This window comes from Podarcis pityusensis (genome assembly GCF_964106645.2).
Source record: "Podarcis pityusensis genome assembly, chromosome: 4".
NCBI lineage: Eukaryota > Metazoa > Chordata > Lepidosauria > Squamata > Lacertidae > Podarcis > Podarcis pityusensis.
In genome coordinates this window covers 33,632,632-33,647,132 of record NC_138027.1, presented here as the reverse complement: position 1 = coordinate 33,647,132, position 14,501 = coordinate 33,632,632, and the positions used below count along the sequence as shown (strand labels likewise).

Here is a 14,501-nt window from a genome sequence, read left to right as displayed (position 1 = left end):
CTGTCAATCATCTGATGTCATAATGACATCAAGTATCTCTCTCTTTCGAGGCCTTGATGACTTCTTTCAGGTGGACAGCAGCAGCAGAAGGTGGAAATCAGCATCTGTGTGATCACAAAAAACTGTGTATTTCAGAAACGCAACCTCTGCACGGGAGCAAATGCCTTTCTTCTGTACCATTTTTTAGTGCAGGATGTTGTAAACAAAAATCTGCCCTTTTCCCCTTATGGGGTATCCAAGAGCCCATATAGAGTCCGTACATAGGTTCCCTATTGGTAGGAGAAAATAACAGAGGCCAACCAGAAAATATTGAGAAGCAAAGCAGCTAGTAAGCCTGATCTTTATTGAACTGTTGCAACAGGGTCCTCACTCACTACACACAGGAGGGAGGAGGAACCCAGAACAATGGTGCGCATGCCTTATATAGACTTTTGAAATTGCCACCCTGTAGATCAAGACCACCCCCAGATACATCATACCTACATCACAGAAAAGGCGGTCTAAAACAGAAATTTGAATGTTGTTTTTCTCCTGTCCTTTATCTCCTGTCTGGCAGGTTACTTGATTGGATACGCTGCTTACGAGATTGGATTGCCTGAGGAGCCTGGCCAGTCTTTTGTAATGATAAATAATTAGTTCCTGGGCCATGTCACAGGCTCACACCCTATTCAAACACAGACATGCCCTTAAGAATGGATTTGTGAAAGAAAAGACCATGGGGAGGCTTTTCCATTTTCCTTTGACCTTGCAGAGAAAACATTTGGTCAGTTTGGGAATCAAAAATGGTTCCAGGTCGGTCTTCGTGTGCTGATCTATGTACGTGCTTGGTTGGTACACTTATGGACATTTAACATATAACTAAGACCTCAAAATTCCTATCACAAGGAAAGGAAGAGAGGCCAGTGAAGGAAACACCACATAGCACCGCCTCTTCTCCAAGACTGAGTTGGCCATTTATAATCAGTTCGGCCACCTACCGCAGCCAGTCCACCCACCAGGTGGGGTGATGAAGCACCCGCTTCAGGCAGCGCTAGTGCAAGACGCCCCACTGCCCAGGTAGTGCCAAACTGATAAATATACCAGGACTAAGTATTTCTTGTTCTGGGTTTACTCTACGAGTGCTTAGGACTGAACCTCTTGATGCATCGTGATCCAACGCTCTCACGTTAAGAGAAACGGGACCCAGGGCTGCGGGCGCGTTTTACTATTGTGATTTATTGAACTCCTATGCCGCGCTTCCTCCGGCGATCACAGGGCGGCTTAGTTCAGTTTGCTCAGCGCCCGCGTTGACAGCCCGCGCCACCAACAACGCGCCCTACGTGCTGCCCTGCCTGCCGCGTTGCGCAAAGCAGGCGCTTCCCCTTTCGGACGCCCATTCCGGAGCTTCCTTGGGAGTTGTAGTCTGGCTGCCTCCCGGCGGCGACGCGCACCACGGAGCGCCGAACTACGTTTCCCAGGAGCCTTTGCTCGGGATTGTTTGCTTGCTTCCCCCGCCCCTTTCCCGAGGCGAGGGGGCGTGTGCGCCTCTTCCTTGTAGTCCGGGCCGTGAGAAGCAGTCGGTGGCCGAGCTCCGCGCTTGCTCGCCATGTCGCTGCTGATGCGCGGGGTTTGCGCCGCGGGCGCCCGGGGCATGTCGCTGCGCGCCGGGCCGCGCTGCTGCTGCAGGAGGAGCTTCTGGGCAGGCGGCTGCGGGGCGCCGCCGGGAGCTTCCCGCTGGGCTGAGAGACTCGGCTGGGGCGCGGCGGCGGCGGCGGCGGTGCTGGCCGGGCTGGGGCTGGCCCGGCGGGCCGAGATGGAGCGGCGGCAGGGGCAGCTGGCCGGGGGCGGCGGCGGCGACCGGGAGGCGGAGGGCGACGACGAGCTGGCGCTGCGCTGCCAGCGCTTCATGGCGCCGCCGGTGAGCGGACTGGGCGAGCTGCGCGACCGCCGCGGGGCCATGCGGAGCCGCATGGAGCTGCTCATCATGGAGACGCAGAGCCAGGTGTGCAGCGCCCTGGCCCAGGTCGACCGCGGCGCCCAGTTCACCGTGGACCGCTGGGAGAGGAAGGAAGGTGACCCAAGTTCCGGAGGGGGGTGCCGAGCACGCGCACGGAAGTGCACGTCCTACACGTGCACTTCGGGCTCCCGGAATTATTGTTGTCATTGACTACTTTTTCCCCCCTGGCAAGGGCTCTCAAGGTGGCTTGAACCAAAAAAGCGTAGAACGTAATAACAATTTTAAGAAAATGATAGAATTTATATGATCTGTTAAAGCAAACGGATCGCTGAAATCGTAGAGTTGGAAGCATAGCTGTCAACTTTCAGATTTGAAAATAAGGGATCAGCAGCCTCACCTGTCCCTGGGACAGTCTACGGGATATCTAACAATCCGGGATAGCAGTGGGAAGCAGTGGGAAACGGCACTGGAATAAGGGAATTTCCCGCAAAAAAGGGAAGGTTGACAGCTATGGTTGGAAGGGATCCCGAGGGTCATCCAGTTCAACCCCCTGCCATGCAGGGATCTCAGTGAGATCATCTAGGTTAAAAGCATCACAGCAAAGCACTCTCTCCTTAAAGGCAGTCAGTTCTGACCACCTCTACACAGAAAATAAGCCCTGCTGAATTCAGTGGGGGTTTCTTCCTTAAGTAAGCAGGGTTAGGTTTGCAGCCTCATTGATGCAGAATTGCCACCACTGTACTCAAGGGACTTGGTTCTGCTGTAAGTAAGGTCAACCACAAGGTTACTTCCCCATAAGTGTGTACAGGATTGCAAGCACTGCTTGAGCAATAGCTTTCAAAACAAAGCCAGAATAGCTAGTTTGGATTTGACTCCCTTCTTCACCCAAAGAGCTGGTGACTTGGAATGTGATTGCAATAAACTAGTGCAAGGGTAAAGGATATGTAACCTGTGTTACATGCACCTGAGCTATGGGCCATGTGAGTTTTAGGGGTGCCTGTATATATGTGTGTAATTGGGGATGCTGCCACAATGTCATGTTTGGCTGTGTGTTTTGACTATAATAAGTGTGAGCTGTAGCGGGAAGTTTTCAAAGTGAGGATTAATTGCTTTTTGACACCTTTCAGTGGATCTGTCATAATTTTGGTAATTGAAGACACACTTACTCCTATCACTGTGTTTATGGGTGAACTTGAATCCATTCGTGTTTATAGCTATCAAACTAGGACATAGTAGCTTGTTTTGGAGCATAAGAGAGTGTGGTCTTTGTGTACATACAGTTAAAATGCCTAACATAAGGAAGTTGCAGATTGGAAGGGGTGGGAAGCTTAGAATATCTTATATTTGGCACTTTTTTAGTCCACCTTTTGTGAATGGGATCTGGAATGTATGTTCATACAAGTCTCTTTATGAGAGAGACGTCCTTTAGGGAAGACAGGTAGACATCTGAGAAGTGTGTGCCTTGGATTGATAATTGGAGTTTTAAAAAATGTAATCTTATAATTTTTAATATGTAATATATATGAGAGTACCTAACCTTTGAATAGTTTCTGTTTGTGACTTTGTGCCCAGGGCTTCAGGGGCTGTTAATAAATGCCTCTCAGTTTTCTCCTGTTAATCATATTTGTTTCTGGAGTGAATTGCCAGATAAGGAACAAAATGTTACCTAACAGAAGCAGAAGTCAAAGTTGCACAGTTAATTGAACTAGACCATTTTTAGAGGCAAAATTCTCTTAAACGATTTGTGTTTAATGGGCAGCTGACTTTTGAAGATGAGCGTGACTGATTGCAAGGGAGGGTTTTGTACGACTGAGGCCAGTGTGGCATGCAGGGTGCGTGGAGTGAAGCAGATAAGAAAGGAGGATCCCACTGAGGTCCTATCTGCTCTTTACAAATATCAGAGAACACTGCATCTTTAAAACCGGGGGGGGGGGGGGGAGCTATCATGTCTACTTTTTGTCCTAATGCACATCATTTTTGAGAGGAAGCTTTATAAAAATATCACTTTAAATTTAAAAAAAAAATAAGAAAAACTTAATTGGTTGATTTTCTTTAATAAGGTAGTTTTTACTATAGTTCTGCTTAGTAACAGATTTTAGTTTTGTTCACACATCACAATAAGCCAAGGTTGCTGGCTTACATTGGGAACCAGCAGCATACTGGAAGCCACTGCCCAGTTACTCCTGCTTCACTCTTTCTTCCTGCAAGCCAGGAAGCTGCAATTAAGCTTGACTTCCTGTGATGCCCAAACCCAGGTTTGTTGCTCTTTAGCAAACCAGACTTAACCCATAGTTTGTTGTTGGCTTTTAAATGCTGGTTTGTTAGGAGGAAGCAGACCAGGATTCTCCTTGTTTTGGGCAGTATGGAAAGCCGCCCTTAATGATGGCTTCCTGGGTTGTTTCCCCTTTTTGTGCCTGGGGCAGGGTGAAAAAGGAATAATCTGACTGGGCACGAGCATGCTGCTTATTTCTGAAACCATAATATGCTGGCCATCTTGCGTATTGTGACCTGCGAACATGGTCAGTGACTGTTCCTTACAAGCTTCAGGTCATTAGTAGCAATCTCTCCATGAAGTGGTAATGCATCCCAACTTGATTGAAGTTTAATTGAAATAATACTTCTGTGAATTTTTCATGCCTCAAGATAATTATTGAAAGTTTTATCATTGCACAGTTTATCCCGCCGCTCAAATGATTGAGGGGCATGGATGAAAGGAAGACTTAAACATCAATTTAACTCAACATCCTTCTGACTGCCACCAGTTTTAGCAAAATCATCAACAAAGTGTAAAAGTGTCAAGTCCCACCAGGCCCCTCCTCTGTAGTTTGAGTGCTGCCTTTTCCTGTTCTGAAGAGCCAAGCTACCAAATTGCTAGGTTTGGATAACTATATGAACAGGTGTCTTTACAAATGGTGTACACTAATTTCAAACTGATTGGTAGTGAAATGAAATCCTGCTTCTTGTCTTAACAGGTGGGGGAGGCATCAGCTGCGTACTGCAGAATGGAGAAGTCTTTGAGAAGGCCGGAGTTAATGTATCTGTTGTTTTTGGACACCTTTCTGAAGAAGCAGCTCAACAAATGAGAAGCAGAGGGAAAACCCTGAAGGGCAAAAGTGGTAAGGCATGTTGCTCTGGAAATCTGGATCTGCCCAAGGCCAGGCTCTGAATGGGAGCAAAGCAAGGCAGGCTTCAGGCTGCATACAGGGCAAGCTGAGGCAGGGCTCAGGCATGATGCAAGGCTCTGCTATAGGTGCATAAGAGTTCCATTGTCACCTCAGCAAAAAACAAACAGAGACTAAAAAGTTGTGGGTCTGTGCACATTGCTTCTGGGATGCACAATGCAGAATTGGAAGCACGGTTAGAAAAAATTGTTTTGTTTTCAGAGCTGGATGGTGTTTTCATTGTTGGCACAGACTTCCTTTATTTTGCCTTATAGGAAAACTGCCTTTTTGTGCTATGGGAGTCAGCTCCGTTATTCATCCAAAGAACCCTCACGTCCCCACCATACACTTCAACTACAGATACTTTGAAATTGAGGAGGCCGATGGTAAGAACAGTAATGAACCAGGAGTGTCTGAATTATATGTGAGTGAAAAAATAATGGAGCCCACCTTTAGAAGGGAGAATTCTTATGCCGCAGTAAGAGATTGAGAATTGCCCTCCTTGACCTCTGCTTGCCTAAACAAGATGATCTGTGGCATGTATACCAGATCTCTACAGCCATGACCTATTAGAGAAGTCAGCAGGAGGGAGAAAAGAAGATTGAGAAGATGTAGGTAGAAAATTTATCTCCTTTATTCCCAGTGGGATGACTATCTCAAAGAACATGAATTTTACCGATTAACCTAGGCAGTGTGGAATCTGTTTGTCTTAACATCCTAAAAATATCTGAGTATTTTTCTTTACAATGGTCTCTTCAGTTTTCCACAACTATTTTATGAAGCATTTCAGATGCTTTAATCCCTGGTTTTGCAGGATGTATTCTGTGACCAAGGGACAGTAGTGTCAACCTGCCTTTTATATACGAACTTGGTTTTTATTACTTTTTAAAAGAATTTCTCTCATCCATAAGCCTGGGAGAGTGCAGAAGTTAAAATAAGTGCCTTATATGTAATCAATTTTCTCAACTACCCTTCAAAATTTTCCTCAGATGTATTGGCAAGTATAATGCAGGCAGTTGCCTTAAGTTCACAATATGTGTGTGTGTGTTACAGATGAGTCAGTAAGTAAATGCATTATTCATATATTACAAGAGTAAATGTAAAAAAGTGATGAGTTAGAGACTTCCGCTTGCAGAACATTCCTGTCTGCTACAGCCTCCTGTACACCCTCAAAATCAGCTCTAAGGGGTTGCAGGACCCTCCAGAGCAGATTTTGTGGGAATGGCGGAGAGGGGAGGAAGGGGAACTCCCATTGCATAAGTGGAGTTCAGGTCGTGGAGCGTTGGAAACAGCTCAAATATATCTAATAGCTTTCTTGTGGGTACAATAATTATGTAGTTGTTCGGGGGGGGGTTTGCCCTTAGGTACGACACAGTGGTGGTTTGGTGGTGGAACAGACCTCACTCCAACTTACTTGGACAAAGATGACGCCGTTCATTTCCACAAAACTCTGAAGGAAGCCTGTGATCGGCATAATCCAGAGCTGTACCCCAAGTTTAAGAAATGGTATGTAGAAAGCCCTAATCAAATTTTCCTTGAGGAAGGAAGAAACTATCATAAAACATCTTGGAGCTTTTGCCCTATAGTTTTAAAGTTGTCCTCTATCTAATAATAGCAGCAGTAGTAGTAGTAATAATAATAATAATAATAATAATAATAATTTATACCCCGCCCATCTGGCTGGACGGCTCCCAACAGAATATTAAAAACACAATTAAACATGAGACATTAAAAACTTCCCTAAACAGGGATGCTCACCAATGTCTGTACTGTTGAGGTCATTAAGAACTGAATGGGATCAGAGAGAGTCGACTCTCTTCCCTCCCTCCGTCCCCTCCCCTCACCCTACTCTTCTGCTAAAGGTGGAGGTTATGCAGCTGTGCCCCCCCCCCCAGGCTGTATATAGTGATGTATTTCAAAATCTGCCGATATAACCAATTTTTTTGTGCCTAACATTCATGGTTGTAGGTGTGATGATTATTTTTATATCAAGCACCGAGGAGAACGACGAGGGATTGGAGGCATATTTTTTGATGACCTGGACTCGCCTTCAAAAGAAGAGGTCTTTCAGTTTGTGCAGAGTTGTGCCAAAGCCATTGTGCCTTGCTATGTTCCCATTGTGAAGAAGCACTGCCATGACACATTCTCACCAGAGGAAAAATTGTGGCAGCAGATCCGCAGAGGGAGGTGAGCTTTGGAAGGCTTCAAACCATGGGGAAGGGGTGCTGTTTTGCTCGTCAGTTGATCAGCAAGATGGCTAACCCAAAACCTTTTTGCCCCTTTTTCATAAAATGTCAGTTTAATACATTTGAAGTAACCAAGAACCTTCTTCGCGTCTTTGTCCTAAGTCAGTGGTATTCTAATTTCTTCATCATCCGAAGCTCTACCAGGCTTCTAACTGCCAGCCTGTTGAGTTGTGCCCAGAACTTAATTCAAAGACACTGAATTTGTTTCCCTGTTGGCAAGATAAATATATCCCCACCAAATGAACTATATCAGCATACTTGTATCCACAAACTAATGACAGTTTCTGAACAATCTTGTTGCAGCATTTGAAATTCGAAGTGCTGACTATGTCTGATTATCTTTCAATTCTAAAGACAGCCTAGGAGCATGGTTCTGGTTTTGTGAGATCAGGGCGTTGCTTGAAGGGAAAAAACACAGGGGCTGCTTCGTGTCTTCTGATAAACCGTGTAGAGGCTGGGATTAGGGTAGCTTAGTTCTGTTTTTCCTTGCGCTAAGATAAGCAGCGACAAGCTAACCATTGTAACCCCTCTTTTCCCCATTCATTGTGACTGGTCTTTAAGATAGAAAGTTCTGTGCTGTGCACATTTTGAAATTGCAGTCAACGTAACTCTGGCTGTATCTTATAACAGAGCTTTCCAAACTGTGTGTCGTGACACATTAGTGTGTCGGCTGCAGTGTGTAGGTGTGTCATGCAAACGCTCCCCACACTCCTGCCGGCGCTAGAAAGGGGTTAGTTTAACCTCCGGTTTGCTAGTAAAACTCAGTTATTGTGTTGTGAAATGATACATGTCTAAAAAGTGTGCCACCAACACAGACGCTTCAGGTTACAGACTCCGCTAACCCAGAAATAGTACCTCGGGTTACGAACTTTGCTTCAGGATGAGAACAGAAATCATGCTCTGGTGGCGCGGCGGCAGCAGGAGACCCCATTAGCTAAAGTGGTGCTTCAGGTTAAGAACAGTTTCAGGTTAAGAACGGACCTCTGGAACGAATTAAGTTCTTAACCCAAGGTACCACTGTATTTTTGTTTGGCTTTCAACCTCTCTCTCCTTTAATTTGAGACACACCAAAAACTTGCTGCTTCCAACTTTTAAAATGTTACTAGCATTCATTTTCTGTCCTGCTTCAAAGACAATGGCTTATACTCTAAGGTAGCAACTAGAGAAGGTGGCAGGAGACCTGTGACCTGTTGAGATTGTGGCCCTGGGAGGGGATTAGCGTATGGGATAAGGATGCTGCTGTAGAGCTGAGAAGGCTTCTGTGGTTGGTTGGCAAAATTATGCCTAGGACTGAAATGTAATTTTCAGTCTACTGTGACTGGACTTGAAGGTGGATGTTCATTTGACAGTCCATTCAGACAGCTTATTTGGAAGCCCGTCTTCCTCTTTCTTGCAAAAATAAAAGTTTTTCTGTGTTTCCTATTTTGTTCAGGGAGACAATACTGAGCATTGATTGTTGCACAAATGCTGAAGTAGGTCTCACACTGATGCCCTTTTGTTTCTGAGCCAAGCAATTGAGCAGTTCTTTTACTAGCAATGTTGCTAACCTATGTGCACGGCTGGATTTATTCCAAGTTTCTCTGCAAGCATCGACTTTCAGAATTCAGCTTAAGATCCTTGGACTCTGAGTTACTTTTTTCTTTTTTTAGCTTCTAATGAAGTTTGACCTGAAAATATGTGGAAAGTGCTTAGTAAAATCATGAAGGCTAGGGCTTTTATGCAGGATATCCCTGGCCAGGTATTGGAGTAGAATTTCCTGCAGAACTTCTTTCCTTTACTTGTAATTAGCAAAGCCAGAATTAGTAACACAGTTTAAGGAAACAGACAAAAGTCTCTCTTTCTCCCCTGTGTTCTCCCACAGGTACGTGGAATTCAATCTTGTTTATGACAGAGGTACTAAGTTTGGACTTGCAACACCAGGATCTAGGATTGAAAGCATTCTTATGTCTTTGCCACTCACTGCCAGGTAAGAGCATAATCTCAACTTCTAAACAGAACTTTTCAGGTATTGCTTGATAGGAATGTGTGCTAGCTAGCTTTGTGCAATAAGTAGCAGTAACTAGCTTTCTCAGAATCCATATTTCCATGTGCACTAAGCCACTAGGTGAAGAATGTCCTTGCCACTGTGAGAAGAACACTTCCCTCTGGAGAGACCCGAGAGAGGAGGGGATAGATAGATATTTGCTGCTGCTGGGTGCTTAGTGAATGGGCAACTGTGAGGGAGCGCCATCAGCTGGGTCTTTTTCCATGTTGTGAACCTGAACTCAGTAGTTCCTCAGGTTTTTAATTTGGGGGGACCTGGCTGGGGATATTGCTACCAATAAGAAACAACTTGCCTTTCCATTGGAAAGTATCCAGCTACTGTTTTTGTTCTGCTCCTCTGGATTTGATGCTTAAATGAAGAACACGCCGAGTGTCTGGCCAGTACAAGAAACTCTGCTTCCCCTTGACTACCTGAGGGTCTGATGAGTGTTCACCTGGGTTTGTGGTCAACAGCCCCCCCCCCCCCAAGTCCCTCCCATCTGCTTATTTTCCTGTTTTGGAGAGAGATGCTGCTATCAACTCCATAAGGGTGGGTGGTTTGGATGCGTATCTAGTATGAGGAAGAGATGAAGGATATTCAAAAGTCCTGCTTTACATACAGGTAGATCTTTTCTCAGGGAGTTCTTAACTGCTTTACTTACGTGTCTTCCTGGCTATTCTAGAGGGTCCCCCAACTCTTGGGAGCTGAATTGGGGGGGGGGGGCTGGAGTGCCACAGGCTGCAGGGAGAGGGGAAAATTGGTGGACACCCCCCTCCCCTCCTCTCTAGTGAATCAAAATCACAGAGACATTTATTGGGTCCCACTCTTGAGATATCAAAAGAAGTATGAAACTGTACTGTCTAGAGAGCATGCATCCTGCTCTCCAGGTGAAAGTAATTGTATGTTTGTAATTTTAAAATTGTCTGCAGGTGGGAATACATGCATTCTCCTCCAGAGAATTCCAGGGAAGCTGAAATCCTAGAAGTTTTGCGCCATCCAAAAGACTGGGTGGCCTGACAAGCTGCGTCGGCTGCACTCCTCCAGCCATGAAGAAAGGACACAAACTCCTGCCTGCTTGCTCATCAAACTGCCATTGTGTGGCAGTTAGTTTTTTATCTCCTTATTCTCTTATCATGTGCCTTAGAAATAGTGTTTCAATTTTGTTATGTGTAAATATCCATTTTAAAAGCCACAAGCTGCTCCGTTAGCAGTTTCTTGGTGGGAGGATCACTTGACCATTTGTACCGGTATGATACACTGCTGAAAATGCAACAGGCTTGGTGCAGAGGCAGCCCAACAAGGTGAAATGCGCTCAAAATGTGGTCGGCACTCACTGCCCTAAAACTCTGCACCAGCTCCTAAGGTTTAGACCCAAAGCTGTTTTTCCAGGAACCTCCCTTGATTTACCCTCCTGATTGGCATGATTCTTTTATAGGCTATCTTAGCCCATTTCAGCAGTTAAGAGTTGCTTTCTCTTTAAATCCACTTTGTGTCCTATGGGGTCATGTATTTTAAAGCTTGTCCTTTTGATCTGCAATAATTTCTCAAATGAGTAATATGATGGGGAATGTTTTGCAATTAGAACAATGTAAAAGAAATTTGGACAGTGGTTTCCTGTCACTAGATCACCAGTTCAGGTTCCTGTAATATGCGTTCACAAACAGTACTGCATAAATTACCTTATATAAAGTACAGTGCATTATGTTTGGGAAAGGGCCGTAGCTCACTAGTGAAGCGGATCCTTTGCATCCAGAAGTTCAATTCCTGGTTTCTCCTGTAGGGAAGAGGGAATCCTTTTGTGTGTGAAACTCTGGAGACTAGCCTCTGTCAGTCATTGTCATACAATACTGAGTTAGATCGACCAAGGGTCTGATATTGTATTGGGCAGCTTCCTATGTTCCTATATATTTGAACATGTGCAAGTTTTTTGAACATTTTCCCAGCAGATGCACAGAGTAAGTAACATTTCTCACTTGCTGGATGAATTTTTTTCAGCCTTTGCCCTCAAGAAGCCTTAACCTAGTCCAAGGGAGGCGTTTCTACAGGCCCAGAAGCATGGCTAAGAGCATCCAAATAGGGTTGGGCAGTGACAGCTTGGACCAATTTTAGAAGTTGTACACTCTTTGTATTTCCCCCATTTGTAAATAAAATGAAAAAGCTGCATGGAATAGAATGCATACCTTTCGATTTTCAGTTCTGTCTCGTATTAACAATTGCAAGTGATTCATTCCAAACATAAAAGTGAGCCTAGTGACACTTGGAAAACGACCATAGACATATAGACCGTAGAAAGCTTATTTTTATACCACTTCTCAGCCCAAAAGGCCCCCAAAGCCTCAATTAATTCAAATTGATCCTGTCTGGGTTGGCAGAATGTACTGTAGGGATGTGTGGTGATAAAAGAATGTCAGCTGAGAATGTCTTAAAAAGAGCAAAACATACTTCTGTCACATCAGATTTATGAAGAAAAGATTCTCTGATCTCAGGTTTACTGCACCTGCACCTTGTCAAGAAAGGCTTTTCTTAAACACCAAGGCTTAGATTTTACATGTGGAAATGGCTCTATGCCTGTGGTATGATGTTGTTCTACTTGTGTTCTAGCGAAGGTCACAATACGTTTTTAATAATTGAGCCGGAGTGTGCTTCCTTAGAATTTTAAGTGGTTTGTTTGTTTTTGGCAACGCTTTCAGTGGTCTCCCTTACTAGAAACCTAGCAGCAGGGGTGTAACATTCATGATCTGTTAGCCATGCTGGCTAGGGCTGATGAGAGTTGGTGTCCAACAACATACAGAAGGCCACAAATAAACTCCCCTCTGGGTTTAAAATTTTCAGTAGTATATTCTGCACTACACTATGCACTAGTATATTATACCATGCACACACTTGGGAGTAAACCCGCTAGAACTCATTAGGGCACTTCTGAGTAAACATACATGGGATATTTGCCTGGAGCTTTATGGGTTTCAGAAAATGGATCAGCTCTTTTGTGCAAAAGTTAGTTTTGTGTTTCTGTGTGAATGTGTGTCTTCAATTGTTCCTCAGTTTTTCACCCAGTGCAGAAAATGGAGGAATCTGCGGCAACGGAGAAGCTGGAAGAGTCAGAGAAATTCCAAAGGCTGCCATGTTTTGTAGATTTGACCGAATCCTTGATGATATTCTGCCTCCAACAACATTTGAAAGTTCCCAGTATCATGTACTAAGCGTGTTGCTTAATAAGTGCTCCAATGCAGTAGCAATGCTATGATTGTTTACATTGCTACCTTTTGAATCTTGAATCAGAAAAAAATGCACTAGTGTTCGTTGGCTGTAACTATTTGAAAATATTGCTCAAGTTTTGCACAACAGCGTTTCCAATTTCTTCCAAGATTTCTCCCCACCCCAATCATTTAAAACCCCTGGTTTAAAAGGGGAATTTTCCCCCCTGAATTTTTCCACGTCTTCCATTCTCCCTCCTGCACAGCCTTCAAATCTACAAAACCTAATAACTTGTTTAGTGCTCTTACAAAATGCTGTTGACTTTAATGTTCTGTTTGCCAGCAGAACTTCACATCCTTTACTGTGAAACTGAATAAAGCGGCTGAGGCTACAAACCTGTGTGCTGGTCATTTTTCTTTCAGGCTTTAGGGAGCTATGTTTTCTGGTAATCACAGGTGATGAAAAGTCATGAGTAGGTAGTTAGTAATTTAAGTGGTTTATTCTATAGAAAATACAAAGGCAATGTGAACATGGGACCATTCCCAGGATTGGATTCCTCATTGGTGGTCTTGCATGCACATTGCTGTGATGGTTCTTGGGCCCCTGATGTGGCCCTTGCCAGCCTGGTGGGCTCCTCCCTGGGCTTGTGAGCAGGTAATTCATCCCACCCCTCATCCTGATCCAACCATCTCCTCTAGGACATCTCAGAACTCAAGACACTTGAGAACCACCCAGATAACTTCATTTGCTCATGCATCCTTCATGGGACACTTACTCTGTATAACTTCATCGTTTATATAAAATCATGTACTGTATATATAATTTTATATATTTTGAAAGTTAACAATCAGGCTTCCCACTATTGTACCTCATATTCAAAAGCAAAACTTAAATTTCTCTTTTCTAACAGTTCAGTTTTTGTGGCTTTTCAAACCAGACCAGTGTTTTGAAAACACACTACTTTTTAAGTTTTGACTCTTGCTTCTGGCACACGGATGACCCCAAGCAATATTCAAAATTATGCATTTAATATATTTATATCCTGCCTTTCTCCCAAGTTGGGATTTGACTACCTTCTCAAACAGCAGCGGTAACTTCAATAGGCATTTATTGCTGAAGGCGCAGACACACCAAAACAAATAGTGCTTTTATTTGCCATAAGATCTCTGCTCTGTGAGGGTGGGTGCAGATGTACCCACTCATCCAAAATGCAAAACCCACTCATCCAAAATTCTATACACTTTTAGGTCCTGTGAAAGTTGGAAAACACACTGCTGTACACAGCTATAGGTAATCTGAGAACAACTTTTAAGAAAGCAAGCTGAGTGTGTTTTGCAGCATGTTGTAGTATGCTCCCTAGGGGGAATTCTGCTTTTCTTCATATATGTTGCTTCAATGGGTGATGTAAAAAAAATGTGCTCAATGGCCTTAAATGTTATGCCCTGCATTAAGTTGTTAATATTTAAGAGTTGTGATTCTTGTTTGGCTTCTCTGGTTTTGTTTTACTCGATTTCCTGAGTATCACCAAAAAGATTCTACATATAGAAAGCTTTAAGTAGAGAATAAAACTCTCCCCAGCCTGACCCCAGCAAAGATGCCTCCTATTTTAAGATACCTGTTAAATTTTCTATATAAACTAGACTAGGTCTGTTGAAAAGTGTTTTTAAATAGGAAAAAGCAAGTTTCAATAAAAACTTGAGAGGTATACCCTACCCCACACAATTGTAACATGCAACTAGGCTGTTGTATTAGTTATGGATTAAGAAAGCTACCCTGTGACATCGGGGACTTAATTCAACTGCAGGAAGGGTGGAGAGGAAACGAAAATATTCCCCACCATCAACATGCTACATATTTACTAAAACTTACGATCTAGTTTCTTTACGTTTCCTGAATAAGGAAGAGGCAGGAGAGATGTCGTAGCAATGGGTGGGCTTCTA

The 14,501-nt window shown here is 44.0% G+C and overlaps 1 protein-coding gene across 1 annotated transcript; it reads left to right on the top strand.

Annotated features, from left to right (window-relative positions):
• Positions 1 to 1,536: 1,536 nt before the first annotated feature.
• CPOX (coproporphyrinogen oxidase) lies at positions 1,537 to 12,956 on the top strand. Its single transcript, XM_081002738.1, has 7 exons — positions 1,537 to 2,051; positions 4,909 to 5,052; positions 5,373 to 5,483; positions 6,462 to 6,603; positions 7,066 to 7,284; positions 9,205 to 9,309; positions 10,296 to 12,956. Exons 1-7 carry the CDS (start codon positions 1,586 to 1,588, stop codon positions 10,381 to 10,383), a joined length of 1,275 nt encoding a protein of 424 aa, XP_080858864.1. The 5' UTR covers positions 1,537 to 1,585; the 3' UTR covers positions 10,384 to 12,956.
• The last annotated feature ends 1,545 nt before the right edge of the window (positions 12,957 to 14,501 follow it).